Below are 27,174 nucleotides of genomic sequence, written 5' to 3'. Positions count from 1 at the left end.
CATGAGCTGAAGTGGCATCTCTTCGGTCTCCTGTGTTGTTCCTGCCAGTGACACAACATCAGCTTGTGTGAATGTAATTCTCCTGATAGGACTGCAGAGAGCCCCTGCTCTCCACCGATCAAAATCAAACACAGATCTCATACTGACAACCGACAAGACCAGGACAATACTCAACGTTTCAGGAGTGGGAAGCCTTTTATTTCCTGACAAGGTTTTTCTCGGCTGCGGAGCTCAAACAAAAGATGCTGAGACTTTATTCAATATGCATTTCTGATTTATTGTTGTATGAAAATAGGTCTTTTCACATGCAAATGTGTTCATTAAAGAATATGAAAAACACATCTTTCCCACGGGTTACCAGAATGGCACTCAAAGAAATGTACATTTTACAAAAGTTATAGAAAAACACACAAATGCATGTATGAATCAGAGTTTGTACTGTAATACAACAAATGTTATTGCAACATCCCACATGGTTGACTATAAGAAACATGTAGGGAAACACTACAGTCTTTCTCCTGAACATATACTTTGTTTTACATCGACAAACAGATGCTGAGGGTGGACATTGTGGTATTCCTGATAAATAGACCCACAAAAGACTTCTGATACAACAACGGTGCCACATGCGTTCACTTATAATTCCTTCAGCTGCCAGGTATGAGGGATACTTTAATTAAATAGCTGTCATCTCCAAAGTGTGTCTTTAAGGGTCCTCAAATGCATATTGTCGTTGTCAAGTGAAATATATCTCAAATTAAGGTGATTTTATGTCATGTTTTGTTTTTGGTAGGTATGTAAAAAGCCATTTCTGTCCAGCGACCATACTTTGTTTCTTTTTTCACTTTCTTTGTCACTCAATAGATAAAAGAGAACAAGGCGACACAAATACATAACTGCGCCACAGGGTAACTCTTTTGACCTGGATAGCAGCTTGAATTCCTTTCTTTCCCCTAAAACAGACACGTCTGAGCCACATAACCTAGAATACTTGTGGAGATGTAAGGCCAAGCTACCATTCATGCAAACTCTGAGCAGATGGGGTCTTTCAGTACCTTCATGGCACCTCCTCAAAACGCCCCTTTTCACTCTCTGAAGGGCTCCACGCTTTGACAGGAAGTCGCCCTCTAGTGGCTCCCACTGCAAGCTGCCTGTCATGCATTATATATACTTCAGTTTGTTTCTTTCTCTTCAACGTCACGCAGTAAATACTTTAGTTGAGAAACTTTGCTCACAAGAGAGTGATGTAATGAGAGCTGATTGGCCTTCAGGGGAGGAGACTGACACTCACTGGGAAACTCTCAGTAAATCACCTGTGGCTTAATGGGATGTCAGTGGAACCAGTGTCAATCACTGCTCTGGAGAGCAGCTGAAGTACTTCTGATGATTTATGTCTGCTGCTGGCCGGCTTGTTGAACATACATGTGGAGCCAACTAATCAGAAAGACTCTTTCCACTCGAGCACCCTGTTGCATTGTGTTTATGTGAAGGAAGCCACGTCACAATGTCCAGCCTCACAACTTCACATGATGGTTTTCTGGGAAAGTCTCAGCTCCTTCACACAAGATGAATTAATTCAAGAACATATTGAACAAGCTTTTCAGATTTTCTCCCCCTCCCAATTTTGTCATGAAATGAACTGTGGCTTGTTTGGAAAGCCACTGTGGGCAAAGCCTGGAATGGTTTGAATAATTTGGCACGTCATGTCCTTTCCCCAACTGATCCCATCAGTTTGTCTCCACACACAGCTGTTCAGCAGATCTCAGGACAACGTTGGAAGAGGAGTAACACTAAAAATAAATTTAAAAAAAACACACAGCCCAGAGGGTTGCACATACATTAAGTACTGATACTGTAACATACAGGGAAAAGTCTGGCTTTTTTTCTTTACATTAATAAGTCACTGTAGCCGACATATTATAAAAATATACTATGTCATATTTCACATTTTTTTACAATTTGAAGGCAATTTAAAACACAATAACCATAAATATCCATACAACTAATTCATCGTTAAGAACTTCTTTTTCTGTATTTTACAAAACATTTTATTGAAAAAAAAGAGTGTTTTCATATAAAACACTCGATCGAACATAAAAATCAACTCCATTTGGGATTTTTTTCTATTTTAAATCCCATTCCGAAAAACAAAACACATACTGTAATACAAAAAACAAGTGACTTTTACAAAAGGGTTGGTCTCACGTAGGCATTATTCCACAATTGGAGTAGCATGGCCGCAGTATTCCAAAGCTACAAACAACCAGGCTTCATGGTAGCGTAGCATAAAATCTTGGCACTGACACTTGCATCACACAAACAGTGTTTGGTCTCACTATATTATAGTAATGGCTTTAAACCTTTTCCATTACAACGTGGTGATAGTGCAGCCTTGTGCTTCTAACAGTGAACTGAGAAGACTTAACTGACACAAGGCTCGTCAATAGAAAAGTAACACTACGGCTGGTAAAGGTGTTGCTGGATGCAGGTAGCATTGGCAACTGGTATCTACTCCCCCAATAAAGGAAGCCCTGTAGAAGATACCACCAGGGGGCACTCAACTACAAGGCAGATGAAACAGCAGTGGAGCGTTGAGCAGCCTTGTTTAATAGCCATGAAGAGCCAGAGAGAGAAACTGAGAAGTCGAAGAGTAAGGTATAACAACTGGATTGCTTATGCACCTTGTTAAAAAAGAAAAAAGAAATCTCAAGAAATGCCAGATAATAAAAAAAAGCCACCCGCTGTACTCATCGGTTCTGAGCAGCAGCTGGTGTATAAGTTATCATTAAAAAAACATAATAATAACAGGAAACATAAACAAACACACTGCCAAATGCAAATTCACAGCAACATAACAATGTGATGGCCACTGGAGAGAAAGCAGACACATGAACATGACTGACATGACACAGCCTTCAGGAAGGAGATGTTCTCACTGCATTATAAAGTCTCTGCTTTATACGCGGCCATTGAGTGATGTATCATTTTATTGCATTTACGTTGTTATAACGTTCCTTGACAACGCCGTTACAGTACGGAGTCACTGCTTTAACTTGCCAGAACCTAGTGATGACATGTCATCCCTTTGCCTTATTGATACTTCATTTTGATGTCCAAAGAATTAGGATGCCAATGTATTTATGTAGACAGTGTCTTTGCAGAGGAGCGGCCAGAAATTGAGCTAGGCCAAATCTGGGATCAATCTGATTTGCAACAGACCTCATTATCATTCAGTAATTTTCCAAAGTTCAAATCCCTAAGAAAGGATGAACGGGACGACAACAGAGGACAATAATCTGCTTCAGGACTTGAGGAGACATGTAAACGACAGACTGTAGCCTACAGTTTGTGTTGGTGTGATGTTTCAAGTTAAACCGTGATAGCCCAGACAAAACAATTGTCAGCTGCAAAATCACATTTTTTTTTACACACCTTATTACACAAACACACATCTTCTCCAGCTTGCAGGATTCTTTAAGGCACAGTGGTGTTTAAATATCCAAGGAAGATTGCAACAACTCATCATCCAGTATCTAATATATACATGATCTCAATACATGTCACTGTTTGAGGGGTTAAATCCATACAGAGGGCTTGCCCTCTCCCGATTTGCTACTGCTGCTGTTGCTGCTACTGCATCCTCCACTGCTGCCTCCTTTCCCATGCTTGAATCTATGCTTTCGTTCTTTCTGAGGCTGAGGCTGTGGCTGAGGTTGTGCCTGGATGATATTACTTTGGGGCTTATCGTCCTGGTTGTCCCCAAGCTGCTCCTCTGCCCGGTGCTGCTGACTGTAGGCCTGGATGGCCGCCTCCAGTTGCTCATGAGCTTGCTGGATCATGTCTTTGTTTAAAGCCACGCGGGCCTCGCCTCCAGTAGGAAAGTTATCCTCATTGCTACCAAATTGCTGCTGCTCCTCTTGGGCAATGTTTGCCCGGTTCTGCTTGCATGCCATCTTAGCGTTGCTAAGGTCCGTGTATGGCATCTGCTCTGGCTTTACCACAATGTTGTAGCCAGGTGGAGCTGATGGGGTGTTCCATGAGAAGGGGTAACCCACGTAATCCGCCGCCCCATCTCCACCCACCCCTCCCTCAGAGCCTGCCTCAGGCCCTGTCCCCCCTACTGAGCCCTCCACTCCCCCATTGGTGCCCAGCAATCCCAACTGGTACTCATCCTCCGGAGGTGGGCAACGCCGACGGCGAAGAATGTCACAAATGGTACCAATCCCCAAATGGAGCATCTCCCAAACATTGAGCGTGAGGCAGAGGACAGTCACACCATACATGATGCGCAGGAAGATGGTCTTCTCTGTAGGCCGCGACACAAAGCAATCAACGCTGTGGGGACAAGGTTTCCCCGAGCAAACGAACACGGGCATCACACGGAAACCATACAGCAAATACTGGCCTGCAAGGAAGCCTGCTTCTAGCAGTGTACGAATCACCAGTTGCAAAACGTAAACCCGCATCAGCCCCTCATCTCTTATACGCTTGCGCCCATCATGCCGGATTTTGGGTCTGGGTGTTGGTTGCAATGGGTCTCGCGGCCTTTTTGGCGGCTCGATCTCTGGCACCTCATAAATCATGGGATCATCCTCCTGATCCTCTTCGGTCTCCTCGATGCCCCGGTGCTGCCTTGCTCCAAAGCAGATTTTCCTGGGCTTCCTGTGCGTGTAGCCCCCTCCTCCTGTTCTAACTGCAGCAGAGCCACCTCCTCCTTTGGCTTCATCCAATCGTGCAATCTTGTTGATAGCATAGCCCATGTACATGAGAGAAGGCATCGCAACCAAGATGATCTGGAAGACCCAGAAGCGAACATGAGATAGAGGGGCAAAGGCATCGTAACAGACATTCTCGCAGCCCGGCTGTCCTGAGTTGCAGACAAATTTGCTCTGTTCGTCGTAGTAGATGGACTCTCCCCCAACGGCAGTGAGAACAATCCGGAAGACGATGAGCACGGTGAGCCACAGCTTCCCCACGAAGGTGGAGTGGTTGTGGATCTCCTCCAGCAGCCGCGTGAGGAAGCTCCAGCTCATGGTGTCGCTGGACAGTGGGGCAGACAGTGTCCCTCTCTCACCTTTTCACAGACTCTGGAGAACGTAAAGGAGGAGGAAAGGGGAAGACAAGAGGGAGAAAAAGGAAGACATTATGAGTTCACAGTATGTTCACAGTAAATGCACATTTCAAAACGTGATCAAAGCAAGTAGTGCGATTTTTTAGGCTTTTATTCCTGTGGTATTAGCATTAGTTCTCTAAATCCTGTCGCAAAATGGGAAAAGGGGTGACATAATAATTGCCTTAATTAAAATAAGTGTTCTTCTCTGAGCTCAGGCAATCGATAAATACTTAATTTGATCTGTTGCTTTTTGCAGCATACACGCATTCTGGGCTCAGTGTCACAGTGAGGTTGCTTTTAAGTTCGGGAATTTTTACAGAATTAGAAGACCAAAAGAGGATATCGGTATTAAAAAATACCATCAAGCAGCACTGAGAAGGAGGCGAAATAATCCAAATAGAGAATTTGCTATCGTCAAATACACACTGACTTTATTTAACAGCCTATCTCTTTTTGAAGAATAAATCCTCTTAGTGAGCCTTCTTCTGTGTGAGGTGCAGTTTTCAGGATTGTATTAACTTGACTGGTTTGTTCTGGTTGGGAGGTAAATAGTATTGTGCTGTGCATGTGTGTGTGTGTGTGTGTGTGTGTGCGTGTGTGTGTGTGTGCATTTGGGCACAGTTTAGGAAGAGGGACATGTTGCCTATGTAGGTTAGGTCTGGGCTCCAGGCAGTCCATCCAAACCAGCAGAATCAGCAGGTGGCCGGGCACAAACCGTTGGAGCGGGGAGTCAGACAGCAGACCCACATTAGCTCAGGCAGTGGAGCTGAACCCAAACACTGCTGTCCCATAGGGCGGCTTTGGGGTATGAGTGTGACACCTCCACAGAACGCTCCCCCTTATGAAGCCGCCATAGCGCATGGCTTATTGTCAGCTAGACTGAGAGGAAAATCGCACCATGAATACTAGCTTAGTTTGGGGTTTAAAGGGCTTCCAGGGACGATATCCTTACCAAGCAGGTTGAGAGCTTAGTCGGCGTGAGCTGCAGCTGCGACGAGAGGGAAAATTTAGCTGGCGGAGACCAACAGGAGCTCTCAGCCCTCTGCTTTGTCTCTCCAGTAGGAGCAGAGAGGGCGTGAATGTTTTGAAGAAGGCTTGCGATGAAACATGTGTCATATTGATCACTCTGACTATATAAGGACACGACTGGGACACAGGAGGTAGATGTCAGGAATCCTTTGTGTGTACATGCACACTCCATATTACCCACACACAGTGAGAGGCCATAACATGTGTACGATCAGACTAAGCGCTTGAGTCCTTGTGAGAGTGCTAACTGAGAGCGTCTGTGACCGACATGTATGAGTAAGCAGCAAATGGCCGGAGCGGAGCGAGAGACTGCCACAAGCACATGGAGTCATAGCAGTGTCCTTCCATGAACGAGCTCCGTCTGACTTTTCCAGCATTACATCATTGCATTTCTTTACATAACTCTTACTGTGCGGCACAGTTGTTCTTTCGATAATAATAACCAGATTCAGTGCGCGACCTCTACTCTTTCTTGTAAGTTCTGTGTATATGTTCCAGCTCTTTATGTTTACACTGAGTGAAATGCTTTTGTGGTTGCATCATTGATGAAATTGAAATATTTCAGACGTATTTGGTATTTTTTGGAAACTGGGATCTCTATTAGAATTAGGATTTAGTAGGTCAGAGTTGTTTTTCATTTCATAATGTTCAGAAAAACTTCCAAATAGTTTTCAAAAGAGTCATATTTTCTGAGACTTTAATTTAATGCAATCTTTTTTAGTTTGAAACCCGCTGAAAACAATCCTTGCACATTCACAAGGCATAGAGGAACTTCAAAGTGTCCTTTGATAATGCCTTGTATTTACTTTGCAGTGTTCTTAGGGAGTTTGTGCACCAGAAACTGTAATACTCCCTCCTAACCAGGAGAGACGCTCCAGCCGTGTGACTGAGCTTAATACTCCTGCTACCTCAGACACATATAACCTGGCATTTTGCTTTCTCATCCAATTTGTGTCTGCGGGAGATAGTAGGGCAGTTAGGTGTAAGAAGCTGACTCAGTGCATTAGGGTGAGTCAGCCTCCCGAATAGCACCTCGCAGACACAGCAAGCAGGCTATCTGTCTGTTACTGTGATATAAACGATGAACAGCAAATTGGTGGAAATCATGTCACACATGAAAACATCAAAAAGCACAACAGACTTTGGTTAAGTAAAACTCCCTTCAGAGTAATCCCACTGTGACTTTATATAATAGGAGACTTAGAAAGGGAATAACATTCAGGATAAATGGCTCTGTAGCCAACAGCCCAAAAAGTCATGAGTGTGTAATCACAGGTCATCAAACTATCAGTCTCTCTGACACATCTGAGCCCATGATATAGCTCATAGCCCTTCCAAAACAGTACAAGGTCAAAGGTCAACAAGATCAGTTCCTAAGGGGTGAACTCTCCACGTCACGACCTCACACACTGATTCAATCAGGCAGATACTAATACAGTTAGCGTCACTGGAGGGATCCCCTCAGTCACCCCTCGGGATCCACAGAGACTCACATCCTGATATACTAGATACACAGACACACAGATGGGCAGACACACACACACACACACACACACACACACACACACACACACACACACACACACACATGCAACATCCTCAAAAACCATGCGGAGTAGAGCCACAATGTCCCTGTACGCAAACTCGGCATCACCATGAGGAACACTGGGGTTAACTGAGGTGCTTCTCTTCCACGGTACTGACTCATCCTGTGAACACATCGCTCCAGCTGGAGGGCCCCGGGGTTGGGAGGGACACCAGGAGAATGAGTCCAGCACGGAACATACCCCGACCCGTGCGGGGGACCACTGCAGGTGAACGAGGGTTGTAATTGTGTAACCTGGAGATGTGCTGTAACTGAATACATCATCAAGGGAAGTCCTGTGTAGCAACAGGTGAAAGTACATAACAGGTGTGCCAGGTCGTGGTTTCTGTATGTCACATTTCATCAACACCATCAGTTACTTCTTTTGACTTTAAAACACTAACTTTAAAGCACAAGTGGTGTATATAAACATTAACATTGCATTTAATTTAACCAGTTACATGGAGAAAGCCTTTGAGATCGGGATTTTAAAAGTTTTTACAGTGATTTTCTTTCTATTGCGCAATATATTTCAAATTCTGCACATAAACAATTAGTAGTATAAGTAGTTTCATGATCTTTTGAAAGCAACATTTTGGCACATTTCTGAAGTACATAGTCATAGAAAATGTGCAATGAAATGCAGTATGGCTGTGTTAAAAAGGCCATTGGCAAATAGTAAGCAAATAAATTAGAGTTAAAAAATATTATTAAAGATAAAAAACGTAGGTGGAATTTTTACAGTACATGACAATTTAACATTTACACATTTCAGTAGTAATACCAACTATAAAATACAACTTTGCACATGCGTGAGTGCAAATATCCAAATGTGCAATGCAAAGGATTCACTGAGGACATTATGCGAGACAAGGCGGAGGACACACAGAGGTCAGAGGTCATGATGTTGATGCTGAAGTCTCTCTGTGTTAAACTGCACTTTTAATGAAGGGGAATTTAAAATTTAAAAAGGTTCTTTCTTTTTCTGTCTGCAGCCTCTTGGCTTTGATATATGCAGATGCATGTATAAACACACACACACACACACACACACACACACACACACACTCACAAAGCCACATTCATATTAAACACAGGCCACCACGGGCAGTTTAGATAATGAACGTGCTGTAAATGGTAGGAAAAAAAGCTCTAATGAGTGTATGTCAGGGTATAAGATTTATTTGCCTCTGGATGAACTTTAATCAAGTGAAGCATACAAACATATACAATTATAGACAAATAAAATGTATTATTCTGCTACGCAAAACCATTATTGTGCAAAATATCAATTATTTGTGTTTGCTGCATGGAAAGTAATTATTGCAGTTATTGTATAATTGTATTTCTCGTATTATTATGTTTTCTGCTTTTCTGTTAATCTCATGCAGTACTCATCCAGAGTCCAACATCCGTACAGATGCGTCAGCCGCTATCCATCAGCTCACAGCACACATGTACTTTTCCTCCTGCAGAACATGAATGTCAGTACAGAACATTTACTGGTTCACCATCATGCTAATGATCAATTAGATCTAGTGTTTTTAAAGAGATTGTAAACAGCTTCCTACAGCTAAGAATGATGTTGCCGTGATCCTGATGATTTGCTGCCGTTAAAACACTCCTCATGTGGACTTAAAGTTTCTCCTTTAATTATGTAATGTGTACAGTGCTCAGTGGCACAAAGCATCTAATCTCTCAATGTTACATTAAGTCATACAAACTTTGTATCTGTTTACAAGTGTCATATGCAGTTAGTACCTAATTGCCACATATTATATTATCAAGTTTATTTTTTGCTTTAGTGCTGCTACAAGTTCTTATGTGCTAAGTCTATTTCTAACTGTCTCTCGGTGTAGCACCTCAAGCATGAATGTTGCATGAGGGACTGGCTTGAATATTAAAACATTATCATTATGTTTTAATCATTCTCATTCAGCGCGACACTAGAAAGCAAAAGTAACATTCTAATGGTCACTCTTTGATGGTATTACCAGGTTAATTATGAGCTGTAATTTCACACGTGTCAAATGTGCAAAAATTGAGAGAGAAATCTCTTTTTTGTGGCAAGATGTCAGATTTCATCCAAGAAAAAACACATGTTTATTTTGCATATATTTTGGGCTCATAAATAAATCTAGAGTATGTAAATCTAGAGATGAGGTTTAATTATCCACATAAAAATAAAAAGGAATGAATAACTGAATATATTCAACAGTCACTAATGCCAATTCAAATGTTGTGTACGGCATTGGGGCAGAGATGGGACGAAGACAGAAGGTTAATTAGACTGCTTGCTTCACAAATATCTTCCTCCCTGTGTGAGGAGGCCACATTTTTACATTTTACATAAACAGAAATCCTCAACAAAAATTTAATTGGTGACCAAAGCCAGTCCCAAACTTGTGGGCGGCAGAGTGTGAAGCAGTCTTCACTGCCGACTATAAAGCACTGCCGTGCGGGCAGAGGTTTACTTTGCCGGTTTTCTAAAGTTTAATCACATTTTTTTTTTATGTATTCTGAAAAATGGACAATGTAGATGACAATTAAGATGAGATAAAAACACAATTTTTGCCTAATCTGAGCCATCTGATATCAGTGTAACACCAAGCCAACGAGAGATGATCTTAATGTCTAAAATAATATCACAATTTCACAAATGAGCAAGTCACCAGGAACACAAATGCTTCCCCTAAAGAAAACACACATAACAAAAGCTATGAGACAACCGACTGGGACCTCTGAGCGTGTTCTTTTAGGGCCGATGTTCCTCTGACTGTCTTTATTTAAGGGTCATTGCCACAGTGCCCTCTCCCTCTGTTCTACCAGCGGCATACTCTTCACTTCAGGCTTCACTGATGCCCCTCCGAGCTTCCAACTTGTCCCACACAGACCAAACTAATCTGCTCACACGGTTGCATGGCCGGACATCTGTGCATGATAACCCCCTGGATCGTCATATGTGGGTTAAATCATAGCTGTTGTGATACCAAGAGACACCATATAAAACCAACAAATTCATGTCAGAAAAAGGTCACCAGCCTCTCGCTTGTGAAGTCACGATGTGAGTGGAGATAACCACTATAACAGCGCCGCGTGGAAGAACGACCGCCAGCAAATGCTCGGCTTAAAAAGCACAGGGGGTTTCGTATAATGTGGTTCCCCTTCTCCTTATCTAAATGGCAGGATAAGCTCCTTTGTTAGTCACTCATATATTCAAATCATCCAACAAAAAAGAATTAAGCACAGCTAAAAATGGATTTCTTATCCATTTTTGTGGTTGTCTGTTTTTATTCTTTATGAGCAGTACATTTGTTTAAAAAAAAGTCCTTAAAGGGATTAAAAACATGCATGCAACGAGTAACTTTGCATTAAGTTGAGTTCACCCACATGAAGGTTATCAGAGCTGTTAATCACAATCATTTCATACACTAATCTCTACCAGATTGTGTGGTGCATGTATTTACACAGACACAGAAATGAAACTTACTTGCAGAGTGATCAATGCACGCGGCCATAAAACACAAATAAATGATGAATTCCAAGGGTCTGAGTAGACAGCACACCCCAACTTGGGCCTCTGGCTCATAAAACGAGTTGCGGGAGACATGAAGGAGTTCAAATCAAAAAACCTAGAGCGATAAAAATAGAAACTGCTAAACATTGTGGTCAAACGTGAACCTCGACCTGTGAGACGAGGAAGTCTTTGCTGAGATGGATGAATGAGCTCTTCTTCCTCATGTTGCATGAGAGAGGCGGGTTCAGAAGGAGCGTTTCTCTCTCAGTATTCATGGGAAACTAAAAATTCCCTCATTAACAGTGTCCGAAGGGGAGAAACGCACCGGTGAACTGGTTCCATATGTTCCAGGAGGAATCTCTTGGGCAGGAGCAGCCTCTCTGTGTGCATCTGTGCCTTTTATTCAGCTTCATGCAGAGATATAATACATGTAAATTGTCTTTTAAATCATATTTAGTTCCACAAGAGAGTATAAACAAGTTCAGGGAGAGATTGCGCTGTCGCCAGACCGAGTCAATATTTATCCTTCGCTCAAGAGGTCGGGCTTCCTGATAGAAGTAATTAGTTACAAATGAAAGATTATTTACTTTGTCTTCACTTTCAAGGAATTAAATACAAAAACACAAGCACATGCAGACAACAAACAAGCAGCAAAGGAAAGTGATGAAGCAGCATACTCACTCTACTCCTTCTCTCCCAGATACCAGGTACTGTGTCCTTTGTCTCTCAACCTGAGGCGCCCTCATGTCTGTCTCTTCGTCTCACTTAGTCTCCTCTTCATACCCCTTAACCTTGACTGACATCAAACAGCCCTAACCTAAAATCCACAACAGCATCCCAGACAACAAAAAACTCAAAACAAAAGTCACGGCTCTGCAGCCGTTCTCTCATGAAGAGCCAATGTCTGTGCTTAACCAAGTGTGAGCTCTTCCTGAAAGAGAGAGGAATGAGGGAGGCAGAGCATCTTGCCTCTCTCCCCGTGGTACTCAAAATGGTCCTCACTTACCCCCTCATCCCCTTTCAAACTGGGTCATGGTTGGGGGTGGGTGTGTGTTTGTATGTGTGCTGATGGTGAGGATGAGGAGGAGGTGGTGGGGTTTTAATACCCCTTGGAAGGGTGAAGGGAGGGGGAAGTCTGACTGACAGAAGAGAAAGTATGTGGTTTTGGAGGTAAAAGATACTCATTGACGTTGTTGGACCTCTGGCCACTGAGCACATAGAAAGGAGAGGCTTTCAAGAAAGGGGAGCAATTAGAAGTCTGGCCTTTATGTTTCCTCCACACTGTTATGGTGCATGTAATGTAGCCTGTGGAGTCCAGTAGAGCCTAAATAAGCTTCTCTACATATAGCTAGAAAGAGGTTTGCATAAAGGAAAAAGAAATGTTGAATGAGAAAGAATAAGTAATATGTTTGTTCAACAAGATTTCAGCGGGAACAAACTACGAATAAGAACCAGTGAGAAGATTTCCAGCCTCGAAAGTGGCTGTTACTACAGCTACTAACGCAAACTAAAACAACAAGAGGCAATGGAGCAAATGGGAAATACATTTAGAAACACTTTGCAGTTAAACGTCTGCGGAAACTCCCTCCCTTCACAACATTCAAACGTCGATAGGGGGGGGGGGGTTTGTGTCTGATCATTTCTGTAACTCCCACTTGTGCGGATGTGATCTTTAAAGGAGCTTTAAAGCTTCTCTCTCTCTTTTCCATTGTTAACTATCTGTCACTTCTTGTGTGTACAACTGACTTTAACTCTATGAATGCCTTCCACAGAGACCGTGCACACGAGCCACTTCTTTTCTGCCCCTTAGATTTGAATATATCGGCCATTTTAGCTTATTGCAGATATATTAGTAATGGTACATGTTGAGCAATAAGTAACACAAATGTGCAATATGGAAATGCCAAAGACCTTATGTTTGCTGTAGCATGGAGCACTTACAAAAGTTTATTTTAGCCAATATAGACTGACATGACTTTCTGCACCGTTGGTTTGATTGCTAATGACATTTATTTGACACATTTATTATTCCCAAACGATGTGTCCTAATAACCTTGGTGATCCCCGGACCTTTCCTCGAGCACCACCATGAGGTTTACCTTCGTGGGTTTCACTAAAATGTTTTCTTCAACTATTGGATGTATTGCCATAAGATTAGCTTCAGATATTCATATTCCCTCCCGGATGAATTGTAAAATAATTTGCTTTATGACCTTAAAATAAATGTTCTGTATGTGCCTCAGAGAGCTATACACGCAGTATTATTCAGACTGGCCGTGAGTTTCATACCAAGTCCAAAGCATGTGTCAAAGCAAAACAAATAATTGATGCCCAACATGCTGCATGTTTTGAATGCCAGTAGAGTTTGGGGTTCTAAGAGAAGGCGAGTTGCCAACTAGATAAAAACAACAACACTAGTTCACACAGAAAGTCGTAGAGGACACTTTTAAATCATTGAAACAAAAGTTGGGAAGCATCCAAATAATCATCTGGACCTTCTAAATGTTTGATGCCAACCACCCATGCTGTAGTTTCTGCCTGCAGATATATGCCCCCCCCCCCTCCCCTCCATCACTTTCAGCCTCTGCATGCCCTCCACCCTCCATCACTCTGCTGCCTCTCTAATGCCCTCTCGTAGAGTCATAATCATGCAACGCTACGAACAATAAAAGTTGTTCGTTTGATAATCCACTCACCAGCGGTGGTTGCTGAAATTAGTACCGCGCGCTATCTCAGCCTCTTTTCTTATCTCTCTGCTCAGAGCGGACCAATTGCGATCCTCAAATTTCACAGATCATGTGCTGAGAAATCAGAGAGAATAAATCCTCTTTAAATTCCTATCATGTCGCTCAAAGTCCACAGCTTCTGTTAAATATGTTTTTCTTTAATGTACAGCTATCGCGTTCTGTTTTGATGAATGCGAAGATGATAAGTGGTGAAATGTATTTTATTTAATGTGTCATCTTCGTAATATCCTTGAATGATGTGACGTCCCTTTGATGTTATTCTTTTATTGAGCGCTGTTGTCAGTCATACAGATTTTTTTCAGTAAATTGCAAAAGATTTGATGAGGATTTAGCTCCAATATTTGTTCCAAAGAGGAATATTAACAACTATTCAATGTCACTCAGATTAAAGGTCTTTTTCCATGTGGCTATGAGTGTTTGACAGTCACATAAAAAGCTGCACAGCTCAGTTCTGGGTCTCTCCTGTGTGCAAACTCTACCTTGTTAATAATGCACGTTAAATCACAATGGAAGCTCCCTTTTTAATGTATGTGTGTGTCTCTGCAGACTCAACCATCTCTTATACTGATGTATACAAACTACAGACCAATTCTAAGCAGTCTTTAGTATTTATTCTGTGTTCTTAGTTGCTATTCTCTGTGATTTGTAGTGTGCTGTTGACGGACACTATCCTCCTAAGATGCAATATACAGCGGAAATTGTATGGAATTAGTATTATGGATTTGGGACACAACTGCAGCCGTGTTAATATCATATGGTACGGCTGAGGATTACTGCGAATAGTGTCACAGTTATGATCAGCTGTTAGTGAGACTACTCTTTAATAACCAATAACGCTGCTCTCTAGTAACTCTTAAGATTTCAGTGCCAGCTCATAATCATGATCTCTTTTCTCTTCAGTGCAGCATTAGAAAGCTGTTGTTGTCTGTTGTACGATGTGTTTAGTGTACACATGAGATGATTTGCTGACTTCCTCACAGAGACAATATATTCGACGGAGAGCAGAGTTAATGACACAGTGCAAATCTGCAATATAAACTCTTCATCCTTCATCAGACACAGCTGAGACAAGACGTAGACATGACTGTGTGTAGCCTGGTGGCCACTGAAAGCTTCTCACATTACATATATACATATACATGTATATAAAGGTGGAACAACCTGAACCTGAGGAGCACAGACTCCTTATCCTCTTATAAATCCCTCTTCAAATTTATATTCACTGCTTCTGTGGCCTTCACTTACATCTGTTTTTATTTATTGATCATTTAAATTATCGGTTTTATTTTTATGTGTTGTACTTTTTCTCTTATGTTGCTACTTTGCTCAAAGTTGTATCATGTTTAAACTCTTTTAATCATTGTTTGTCTGCAACTTGAAATCTTGTAAAGCACTTTGAAAAATGCTATATAAATAAAGTTTATTATTATTAATATTATTAATAATAATAATGATACTTTGGATACAGTCTGATATCATCTGATCGTGGTCATAATATTTATTTCAGAACTAACTGTGGTATATTATCTCCCTAGGGATAAAAAGAAACACCTTCAGTGGGTTCCATCACTGCTGCTCATCATGTTTACACTCGGACTATTTAAAACAGTATTAAAGTGATTGCACAAATGTCATAAGATTACATACAGAATACATATAAATACATAAATATTAATAATGCATGCAGTTTGACGCCCCAAGGATCATGTAAGATTAAGTTGCAAAGAAACCTTTCTTATAGTACCGCTCCTCGACATAAGAGCAGTTTCACTGCTTGACATTTGCACCAACTTATCAACTCTCACAATGTCAAATTTGATATTCTGAGAGCAGCCTTCAAAAATATGTATACATCAGCATGTCATTAAACAGACTGCTCTTAGATGGATTGAGGAGATTGGGGCTTCATAGCTCCAATAATCCTTCAGCCTGTCTGCATAAACCAAAGTAATCTGGCTCATTTGACAGAGTATCGTCCATGTAAACATCAGAGCACTTTTAAGAAGGGGCCTGAGTGACAGTTTTGTCAGAAGACGTCAAGTCATCTATTTTATACGGTTCCACTCAAGCTAATACAGAAACTTCTCTTTTTCCGAGTTGTAGACTGACGGGTTGCTGTGAATGTGCACAACTGTAAGCCTGTGGCAGCAGTGTCATCATGAAATGGGGATTTCATGGAAAAGTTCAACTTCCTGGGAAAGTTGCATCTTAAAAATGTCCAAGTTTACCAACACCATGTTCAATTCGAATGACAGTTCCTGATGGTAAACATCCTGAGGACCGACTAAACTCCAACAAATAAAACTACACACAAACATCCAGCTTCAGCCGGTGCACTGAATCATTAGCTGTTAGCAGCTCTGACGTGCAGCACAGTTATTTCCTGGTATATCCTGTATATTAACTTTATGCACTGTGCTTATATAGACTTTCTACTGAACGTAACAGCTTGTACTAGCAGCAGATTCAACTGAAGACAGAATCAATGCTGAGCGCTGCCTTGTGAACGCTTGTGCTCAAACTGAAGTGCATTTGAAAGGTGATGGAGGGGAACAAAGAACGCACTACATCAGAAACTACGAATCTTTAAACTGGATGAAATGATTTCCATATCTAGTTTCAACAGGCATCACATCACGAGAGTAAAAGCACAAATAATGAGGTGTTAACTGTAAGCCACATCTCCTTCCAGTTCTAATGTTTAGTCAAACAGTAACTGACCGTCTTGATGCAGTCTGCATATTTCACATACAGAGTCACATGAGTAACTGTTACTGTCAACAACGTGCATGGTGTAAATATTAAAGCGGCGACAGACATAGTTGGGTGACGCTTCCTGATGTCTTTGTTGAACTATGAAGCTGTGAAATGAGGCAGTTCAGGGTAAAATGTACAATGTTATATTTGTGTTGTTTATAAAGCCAGAGAAAGACGTCATCTCTAAAGCATGGACAGAGCCAACACATAGCAAGAGACCTTCTTGGTATTTGTGTTTGTTGAGCAGCTTCCATTGGAATGAATGTGTGGACATCATATCGCCTAATTAGAGCCACTGGTATAAGTCATTGGCCAAACATTTGACAGCAGATCAGGAGGTCTCTTGTTAAACTCTGGCCGCTTTTCTTATATAAACACTGTTTTTGTGTCAGTGCAGCCACAACCAAGCAGTCAGACTCGGTGAGAAAGCACTGCAGGTCAATAAGTTCATTCACTAACCGATACAAAACAAACAGCTTTATCTCAAGTCAGGCTTAAATGTCATGCAGTTCATGACAATCACACAGTATAGCTCAGTGGTAAACCGTTTGCATACAGAACAAGATGTCCCCTGTTTAAATATAGGTACTTCTGCACCAGAAAGGATCTTATTATGATGTTATCTCACAGTACAGTGTTCTACTATATGTGTGCAGGACAACAGCTCAGTGATCAGAAGATATACAGGTCATGGAGACGTGGATCAGTTAGTTTTATTATTACATATCTGTTCTGGCCAACCAAAATGCCTACTCAACTCGGCTGCAAGGCAATATTAATTCTGCGTGAAACGGTTTACCCTTTTATGGATCATCGTCTGATTAAATGTAGGAGCATCTGCAGAACAAAACCACTTCAGTGAATCAATATTGATGCAAAGTGCTCACAGCAGGTTAAACAGCATGTTTCCCATCATTTTATTTAGTGCTGTGTAATCGCACCCGCTGATTAGTGCTGTAGCCAGAGGGGGGGATTTATTAGCACACTCACCTGCAGTGTGGTGTGTGTGTGTGCATGTGTGTGTGTGGTGTCTGGCTGGAGCGGAAACCTGTAGACTTTCAGAACGCACAAGTACACAGTTTGACACCTGTGGCTGTGAAGTTACATAATGTTCTGTGTTATATGTGCCTGTGTTTCTCAATCTCAATGTCAGGATCCCTGCTAGTTTCATTTGAGACATTCCAGCCTCTACAAAAGGGCTGCAGCGCTGTTAGGCTGCAAGAAAATGCATAAACGCGTGTGTGGACATTTATTGTTTCAGAAGGGGGCACCCAGAGTTAACCCTTGTGTTGTCATGTTTGACCCGGTAGTTAAAATTACAGTCACAGTCAGTTATACACCACAAGAAACACAGATTTAGACACACACACACACACACACACACACACACACACACACAGACACACACACACACACACACACACACACACGTCCTGCCACTGATTGATCTCATGCATCATTACCCACCCATGACCAACGTTTTTAAATTCTTGAAAAACTACTATTTTATTTATTATTATTTATTATTTTATATTTAGAGTATATAAGTAAACACTTCTGTTGTTTCTGTTTGATTCAAAACATTTTTTTGCACATTCTTTTACTTTCTTAGGCTACATAAGTACTATCTAAAGCTAGACAATGAAATGATAATAATACTCCTCTACTTTAGTAAAGAAAACCATCATAACAAGTGAGCTGTAAAAGACAAACGAGTGGTGTCCACTAACAAAATGCCGTCTTTTTGCAATGTGAAAAGGGGAAAACTAAGACATTTATAAAGTGTGAGGTTAATTACAGGTTGTTTCTTCATGCAACATAGATTTTGGGTTGAAAATTCAATGAAGCTGCTTTATTTAAGAGGTTTAATGGAGGCGGGTCAAATGCTCTAGCACTGAGCTATACCCCCTCTACAATGATCATGGGTGGAAGTGGGTTTCCACTTTCCTGTCCCACCCTTATTAGTTTTTTCTGTAATTAGCATGGAGCAAATAATTAACACGGGGGGAATGGAGACAAAACATTCATTACCAAACACAAACAGAGGCTCATGAGTGAACCCACAATGTCAAACTGGATATGCTATTGAACGGGAAGAAGATTCCTCCTTGACTTGTTGCAGCTCTGAGGTCAGTGTCTATCATTGTGCATTGTGCTGAGCTGATTAACTCTACAGATCCTGAGCATGTTGCTTCACTTTGATCTCGGCTTCACTCAGTTCATTGACCAAAGACTCTGCAAAATAAGATTAAGAGCCCTGTATCCTACCACCTTACCATACACTGATATCATCTTATGTTGTTGCTGTCACACTTATGTAGTAATAGCTCAGAACATAACACAAACTCTTAGTTCAGTCTGTTCGCTTGTGAATACACTGAGCATGTTTTATTTACAGTAACACAACTTTATATGTATATAATGTAGAGACAAGCTGAGAGTTGAGGTGCTTAAAGGCAGTATCTCATGTTTGTCTCAGTGTTTCAGCTGTATTTGACTGTATATAAACAGTATTTGTTTGTAAATGTAAACTGTTTAAAACATTTGAGTGATTGTCCAGCACTAACATTAACATAGAAACTCTAAGAAGCTATTTTAATTATGTTTCAGGGGGTTTAGCTCAGTTGCAGAGCGTTAGACTGCAGATGAAGCAGTCTCCAGGTCAACTGCATGCCCCCTCATCAGCAATGGAGACCCTCTTCTTGCATAATTCTCCCTTTTGCACAGACAAAATTGATAATACTTTGTAATAAATAATTTGTCCTTGCTCCGCATTAGTGTGTGCACTTCATTTATTCTCCTAACCATTTCTTTGGAACCCTCTAGAATTAATTGGCACACAAAACAGATGACTACATAATGTTCTTTGAGATGTGTGTATCTCCATCACATGGACAGCAGCAGGAATAAGCCACACTTCATTTCATACTTTTACATAAAAAGTCTTTAACTCATCAGCCTTTAAGATTATCATCTCTAATTAGCGGCGAGGAGACAAGTTAACCTGAAGTGAAATGATGGTGGGGCATCTCCGTGAGCATGTGTACGTTATCGTCCATTATCATGCATGCCAAGACACACACACACACACACACACGTGGAAGCACACAGCTTTCAGCTCCTCGGGCTCACCTGCACACTCAGAGACTCATTAGAGAAGGAAGGAGGATAAGTAGGAGGGAGGAAGGGGCCGAAAGAGGAGGGGTCAGAAGGTCTTTGTGTGAATGAAGGCGGTGTTTGTGTGAGTGTATTGACTTAGTCAGCGTATGCAATATATGATGAATTAAAGATAAACATTTGTTCTAGTAACCAAGTTAAAGGGCATTGGTAAAGCAAAGTGCTCCTGAGGGAAAAAGCTGCTCTGTGTGTGTGTGTGTGTGTGTGTGCCTGGGTGTGTGTGTGTGTGTGTGCCTGGGTGTGAGTCAGGCTGAGAGTGACTCAGAATTAGATGTTTCTTGTTGTGTCTTCAGGCAGGGATGGAGCGTATCCGACGTGTGGATGTGTGTGTGTCTACATGTGTAGGTGCATGTGCAGAGCACCTTTGCCTTTGGTGACAGGTTTAGAGGGCAGAGGGAATGTGTGTGGTGTGTGTGTGTGTGTGTGTGTGTGTGTGTGTGTGTGTGTGTGTGTGTGTGTGTGTGTGTGTGTGTTTATGTTTGTTTGAACATCTGAATGTGTGTACTTGCAAACTACTGTACATGTGTGGTATTTTTATGCATATTATTCACATTCTCCAGGGAAGTGGCCAGTCTTTTATTACAGTGTGTGTTCACTTGTCTGACAGATCTGTTCCTGAGGCGGCTGCTGCTGCTGCTAAATATCACACACCTGATTGCACAGCGTGTGCCGCTCCCTCTCTCTCTCTTTGTCTTCTAAGACCCTATTACCATGCTAATAATATCCAACAAATCACACAGCACTTTCACCTTTATGAGCCTTCGTCAGTAAGGCCATACAGCACATACGGGATTAGGGATGACTTCATTTACAGCGGCGTATCTTTAATACCGCAGGAGCTGAAAAGCCGGGCAGAGGGAAGACGGATGAAGGAGAGGAAGGTTTCTTTGAATAACATCCCAAATATGTATAAATACCACAGCTGGTTCCCAATATTGTCGTCGTCTACTCTGTCTGTTTGTGCTGTGAAATGAGGAGTGGGAATTGGAGTACAAGTTGGATTTATGCCGCTTTTGCTCATGTATGTGTATGTGAACACAGGAAGTGGTATTTCTGGGCTTATATGACACAAAATGGGATGATTAAAGATGAAAAAAGTATTTAGTTGTGGGTGTAGTATGATGCTTTATACATAACACAACAATAAGTGTTTAAGTTTTCAGATATTTTGCTTTACTAACCTAAAGGTGGCAATAAAAGAATATATTGAAATATAACTCTGGGCTAATGCAATACAATAAAGAAGGTGTACAACAAAATGTGCAAACAAGCAGGCTCTATTAAACAATCAGGAGTTATTCAAAAGTAGACATTAATATTTTAACAAACAAGCTAGGATAATAATGTGTAATGATACTCATCACCTTGATCTTCTATCAAACATTAAGTACTGGATCTTGAAACACAGTCACATAAATATTTATTCTTTATATACTGTCGCTTTTACAATGCATCATATCTGACATGCAAAGTAAATATTAACAAACGCTGTCAAATAAATCTACGCAGTAAAGACAACTAAGGAAATCACTGCAGACAAACATGTCACCTGATAACAATCATTATCATTACTAACACACGACCCAGTCGATGCAAATGTACCAAGGTCGCGTGAGACGTGAAATGTTAATCTGCTAATTGAAATTCTGGGAAAGAAAATGGGTGCACATTAATTTTGAAATGCGTAATCATCTTAGCAGTGTGTAAAAGAAATTACACATTTCAGCAATCTTCACATCGCTACCGATCGTTCACGCTTGGCTGATGTATCAGATAGAAAATCTGACATCAGAATAAATGGAGTTGAACTGGCTGTATAGGCCTGCTGGATACACTGTCCTCGCCTATGTGTTGTAAAGGACTTTGGTAACCCACTTATGCAGCTGGATTTGCATTGAGTGAATTGAAGCGAAAGATTTAAATGGCATCAGTCTTGCTATTAAAGCAAAGCAAAACATCAGACAAACAGGGAGGAGCAGCTCTCTGTGTGTGTGTGTGTGTATGTGTGTGTGTGTGTGTGTGTGTGTGTGTGTGTGTGTGTGTGTGTGTGTGTGTGTGTGTGTAGAGGAGCAGGGGGAGTGCTGTCCCTTGCCTCTGCTCAGCGTGTGCAGCAGCTGCAGCTTTCAGCCTCAGTCTACACTGTAGGGGCCATTCTGCTGTCTGAAAGACTGATAGATACAAAGAGCAGAATGGTGATGCGAGATGACTCCGAGGAGAGCTCTGATGGTGCGTTTCAAACACACTCATTCCCCCTCTGCATGTCGCAGTTCAACATTTGTAAGAAGTGAAAACAAAAAACCAAGCTTCCGGGTCAAGCATTCGGAGCAGGCTCTGGAATAAGGGTCGCACGGTAAGTGGCGGTTCTTTGTACGAGGCGAACACGAGGGTATCAAAGCGTGTGTCGATTTCACAACTGGCCAGAGGGCGGGAAAATCTTGACTGAATTTGGAGAGAGTAGTCCCCTCCCTCCTTCCCTGATATGAGGTCTTATCCTTTGTCGTCCTCTGTCAAAGCACACAGAAAAATAAAGACCATGGATACAGATGCTGACCGACCTACGATGAACACATATGTTGCAGAGGAAACCCCTGCAAGCGAAGCAATCAATTCTCACACTCTATAGAAACAAACTGGCATGCATGTACACCTAAACAAAGGGAGCTAAACACGCATGGCGCCCACAGTCTAATGAGACAAAATCGGACAGAGTGCATGAATGGCGTGCCCTGTTTCAGCCCATGGCACTGAGGGCTGTGCAGAGACAAAGCTCTCATGCAACAACCCCATTCATAGTCCCGACACTAAGGGTAGAAAATGGAGCTCACTCGCAAGCCAGCTTACAGTATAGAAGTATTATTATATCAGAAAGCGGGGGGACTCCGCACACTGGTATCCTTCCTCACCATCCCCCACCTTCGTCCCTGTGGGCCCTCGCTACCCGCCCCCACAAATCCCAGAACACCCTCACCCTTTCGCTAACCTCCCATATCCTGCTCGCTCTACTGTTCTACGTCCCCATCCCCCTCTCCAAAACCTCCTTATCGTCATCCACGAAGGACCATAAGGACAGATGCTCTTTAAACATCACAGACATCACATGCCACTGGATGAGAATAATGGTTCATTCAAAGCTGGAGGTCACATACTGTTTATATACGACGCCTGTGGGCCGTTAATACAACCTAACCATAACACAAAGCAGTTTTTTAACGATAATGTAGGATATTATTATTGTTATTATTCCACAGTCTGAAGGTGTGTATTTGAAAACACCAACAGTACTGACAGAGTGGGATTTTAAATCCCAAATACAGTTTCTCTCTGTCACGTTTAAACTCCTTGCCTGAAGGTTTGAGGAATGCCACTGCAGCTTGTCGGCCAGAATCTGTAGCTCGCGGTCTGAAAATGTCATGTTTTGCTTTATCTCAGCTGACTGTGTTCTTTGCACAGAAGCAACGTTTATACTTTGGACAGTTTATACTACACACATGGATAATTGCAATCAGATTCAAAAGAAGGGACAATTGAACTCATTGTTTGCGCTGTAATATCATTAGGGAAATATCTTTTAAATCGTACCTTAAGGCGGTCAGATAGCGGTTGCAAATGATGCAAAATGAATGTTTGAAAAATCTGTTAATTGTCTGGTGACCCCTCAGATTTATCTTGTGACCCCCTTGGGGTGTCCCGACCCATTTCTAGTATCTCAAATGTTAAAAGTAAATAATAAAAGAACAGAAATAATCAGTATAATCATACAATATGTCATTAGCTCAGTGGTAGAGCATTTGACTGCAGATCAAGAGGTCCCCAGTTCAGCTCTGTGTACCCCCCTGCTCCACTAATGTCTCTTTTGTTCTGTGCTGAAGCAAAACATTTAAATAGAGAGTGTGGAATGAGTTGTAGAGATGTGCATATAACAGCAGCTCAAACGCCTCAGAGTTTAACTCCATATGCCCCCTGAAACTCTGCACGTATAACTCACGCACCACTTTAACCTTGTCCTGTCTCACATGCTGGAGCTTTGCACTGGGAACGGTGTTTGTGTACATAGAAGCTCTGTGTAGAGTGTCCATGGCAGCCACTGAGAAGCAAACAGAGAAGAGATAACAGTCTCCAAACACGGCTTTACTGTTTGATCAAACTAAATTTGTCCAAGTTTTAAAGATGTGTATATATTTTCTGCGTAATTTATTTCAAGACTCCCCCTTGTGACTGCACGTTCATGGGAAGACTAGTGTCCAAGATTTAAACCTTCTTTTGAGAGGTGATACCTGCAAGGATTGTTCTGCACTGTACTGTGCATCAAGCTATGCAAGACCTTATGAATAACTCAGGAAAAAGCATAAATAGTGGAGTATAATTCAAATATTTTATTGATTTTCCAATGAGTTTCCATTTTCATCACAGCCGCAAGTAGCATCTTATTCTTCAGAGGACAAATCTAAAATGAAGGAAAGGCTGAACAAAGCTTTACCTCTTCATCTCAGCTCAGCAAAACAAGTACAAAAGAAGAAGACGAGTAATTAATGAATCACTATTTGTTGTCAACTTTATGCTGCAGACAAGCTTCAGGCTCATGGTTTTCTAATGAGGATGAAATTATGATGTTTAATTTCAATTTAGCTATGACAAAAATATAAATATGGTAAGTTTACAAATCACATTGTTGTGTTTGTGTGGCCCAGTGCACACGTACCGTCTTGCTCTTCTCTGATACAGGGTTTCGTATGCTTTCAGTGAGAGGCAGCAGTGATGTGTAACAAACTAACCAGCAGTTGAAGGCGGGAGTAACCCCCCCCCCCCCCCGCAGAGCAAAAGATTTACCGACTTCAACACAAGGGTCAATTACTACACGCACACACACAAAAACTTTCTTCACTTATTGATGAGATGGATTTCTTGTGCTTGGAGATACTTCCCTGCCAGCTGATGTGTGCAGGAGCTGATTAGATTGGTGATTTATGACTGACCGTGAATAATGGCTCTCTGAGCTCAGCTAGACCTGAGAGGAGAGACACTGGGGATGCATGGCGAAATGACAAATGGGTGAAGCGAGGTAAAGCGGGACAGAGGGAACGAGATGAAGGGGGACATAAGAGCATTAGGCTGCTTCTGCAGAAGCCTGGCTTTACTGTGAGGCTCATTGTCTCGGGCCAAAGCAGACCTGAGACCTGCCAACTGGGCTCATCTCCCACTGCTTTGTTAGGGCTGACAATGTCAACGCTCACCATTGAGATGACATGCAGACTCAAAGTAAGCTATTAATAGAATGTAAATCACAACAGGTCCCTGAGGATGTCGTACAATGCAACAACACTAATGAGTGACTGATTAACAGCTGTCCTATTAAAGTCGTCCCATTCTTAGCACCTGACATTTCACTTCAAACTACTTAATAGCTTTACTTCCACCCCTATAGCTACCGTGAAATTGGCACTTAGAGCATCATGAGTCGTGGACATCTATTTAGGGTGTGACAATGAGTCAATCAGTTAAAATTACGCATGACTTCCTGCTAAAAATTAATTAGCATTGTGTAATGAAATGTGGCTTTTGGCATCGGAGATGTTTTAATCAGACATCTAAGAGGAGCAACCATTGACTTCCCGATCCAATCTCCATGCTGCTGCGTCCGATGGCAGCAGTGCCGCACACACACGTGCTGCCAGGAGGGGGAGCACACAGAGGCCAAATGCCACTGCCAGCCGCAGTTGAACTTGTTTACTCCAGATAAGTAGAGACATCTTTACCATCACAGTGACTGCACACTGAGAAGGGGATTTTGGCTGAGCTTGTGTGGAGGAAGAGGCGGGGATGTCTGTGCGCTCAGGGCTCATGTTGGCGTGAATGCGTGTGATATAACACACATACATGCAGCCTCGCGATGCACAGAGCAGCTCCATATTCTCATTAAGGTTTTATTTGGGTTAAGCTGCTGACATGAACCCTTGATAATCTGTAACTGAGCCTCGCCGTTGACGTGAATGATTCACTTCAACACCAATATTCTTGTCCACCTGTGGGGACCAGTCTGCAGTTTGAGCAGCTGCCCCCGCCCTCTCTCTTAGATATATACAAACTGGCTTTAATTAAGAAATGTTAAGACCTGAGGGAAGATCATCGAGGTGCAGCAGTCTGATCTGTACCGATGGTTCCTGACCAGGCTGACAGCGAAGGTGCTTCTGCTTTAGTAGCCTGTGATCTTCTGGATCGCCTGCTACATATCTTTGGTGTTGTTTATGTTGAGGTCTCTCTCCAGTCTCTCGCGATGCCTCCGCTTTGCCTCCTTGATGTCCGCTCTCAGTCTAGCTCTGGCGGCGCGGTATGCTTCCTTGTCACCTGACCTAAAGGCATTTTTATTGTTGTTGTGATCACCACATCATAAACCCCTTTGCTGATGTATGTCACTGGTGATGTATATTTCTTCAGATTTATGTAGTTCTCCTGGGTGGCAGCATCCCTGAACATATGCCAGCCTGTGCACTAACACTGTAGAGCAGCTGTAGCTTCATCTGTCCACACTTTCACTGATTTTTCTTCCTGATGCCCCTTTTAATCAGGTGTGAGTAAGTAGGAAGCAGAAGAAGAGAAATATGGTCTGATTGTCCAAAGTGGGGACGGGGGAGGGCTTTGTAGCTGCCGGTAATATTTGTGCAAACATGATCTAGAACATTGTTTCACTTAAGATCAGACTATATTCTAAAAGAGCATGTAAGAGAAGTAGAGCTTGTGGGTGAAGGTGTGTGTATAATGTGTTTCCCTTCTGACTGCAGGTGCATGTGAATTGTAGTGTCCAAAATGTAAATGTTCTTTTCAGAGGTGACACCTCTTTCTCAAAGAAAGATGTTTCTGCCCTGATGGCTGTATAACACCCTTATGAATAACTCAGGGAAAAGGGTGATAAGAAACATTTAAATGATGATGGTCTCTTATTTTAATCTATATTTCTCAATAGACCAAGAAACAAGTTCAACATTTTAAACCCAAACTGAGTCTTGATCATGTACGGAAACTTGTACATGAATTGTAACATGCAATTTGTCAAAATTGTGTTGTTAAAAACACCCAAAGAATGTAAATATACCAAAGTCTAGGAAGTATTGACTTTTGCAGGCCTGAAACATTGATTTCTTACTGATTCCTGAAACGTACATCTCATGTAAAATATCTTCTCTTTTAATAACAGCTGTTTGTTTGTTGCCATGAGAGGATAATTCTCCCTCTGGTAGGGGTTAAGCACCTCAAC

General features: G+C 41.9%; 1 protein-coding gene across 1 annotated transcript in view; it reads right to left on the bottom strand.

Moving 5' to 3' along the window:
• Positions 1 to 223: 223 nt before the first annotated feature.
• Positions 224 to 27,174, bottom strand: part of gjc1 (gap junction protein gamma 1) — a 38,825-nt gene continuing 11,874 nt past the window's right edge. The window contains exon 2 of the mRNA XM_029438018.1: positions 224 to 5,087. Within this exon, the coding sequence (XP_029293878.1) occupies positions 3,576 to 5,033 (1,458 nt within the window). The 5' untranslated portion in view covers positions 5,034 to 5,087 and the 3' untranslated portion in view covers positions 224 to 3,575. The remainder of the gene's footprint in view (positions 5,088 to 27,174) is intronic.

Source organism: Cottoperca gobio, chromosome 8 (genome assembly GCF_900634415.1).
Source record: "Cottoperca gobio chromosome 8, fCotGob3.1, whole genome shotgun sequence".
In the NCBI taxonomy this organism is placed as follows: domain Eukaryota; kingdom Metazoa; phylum Chordata; class Actinopteri; order Perciformes; family Bovichtidae; genus Cottoperca; species Cottoperca gobio.
The sequence above is the reverse complement of the archived record's forward strand: the minus strand, read 5'-3'. Positions and strand labels throughout refer to the sequence as shown.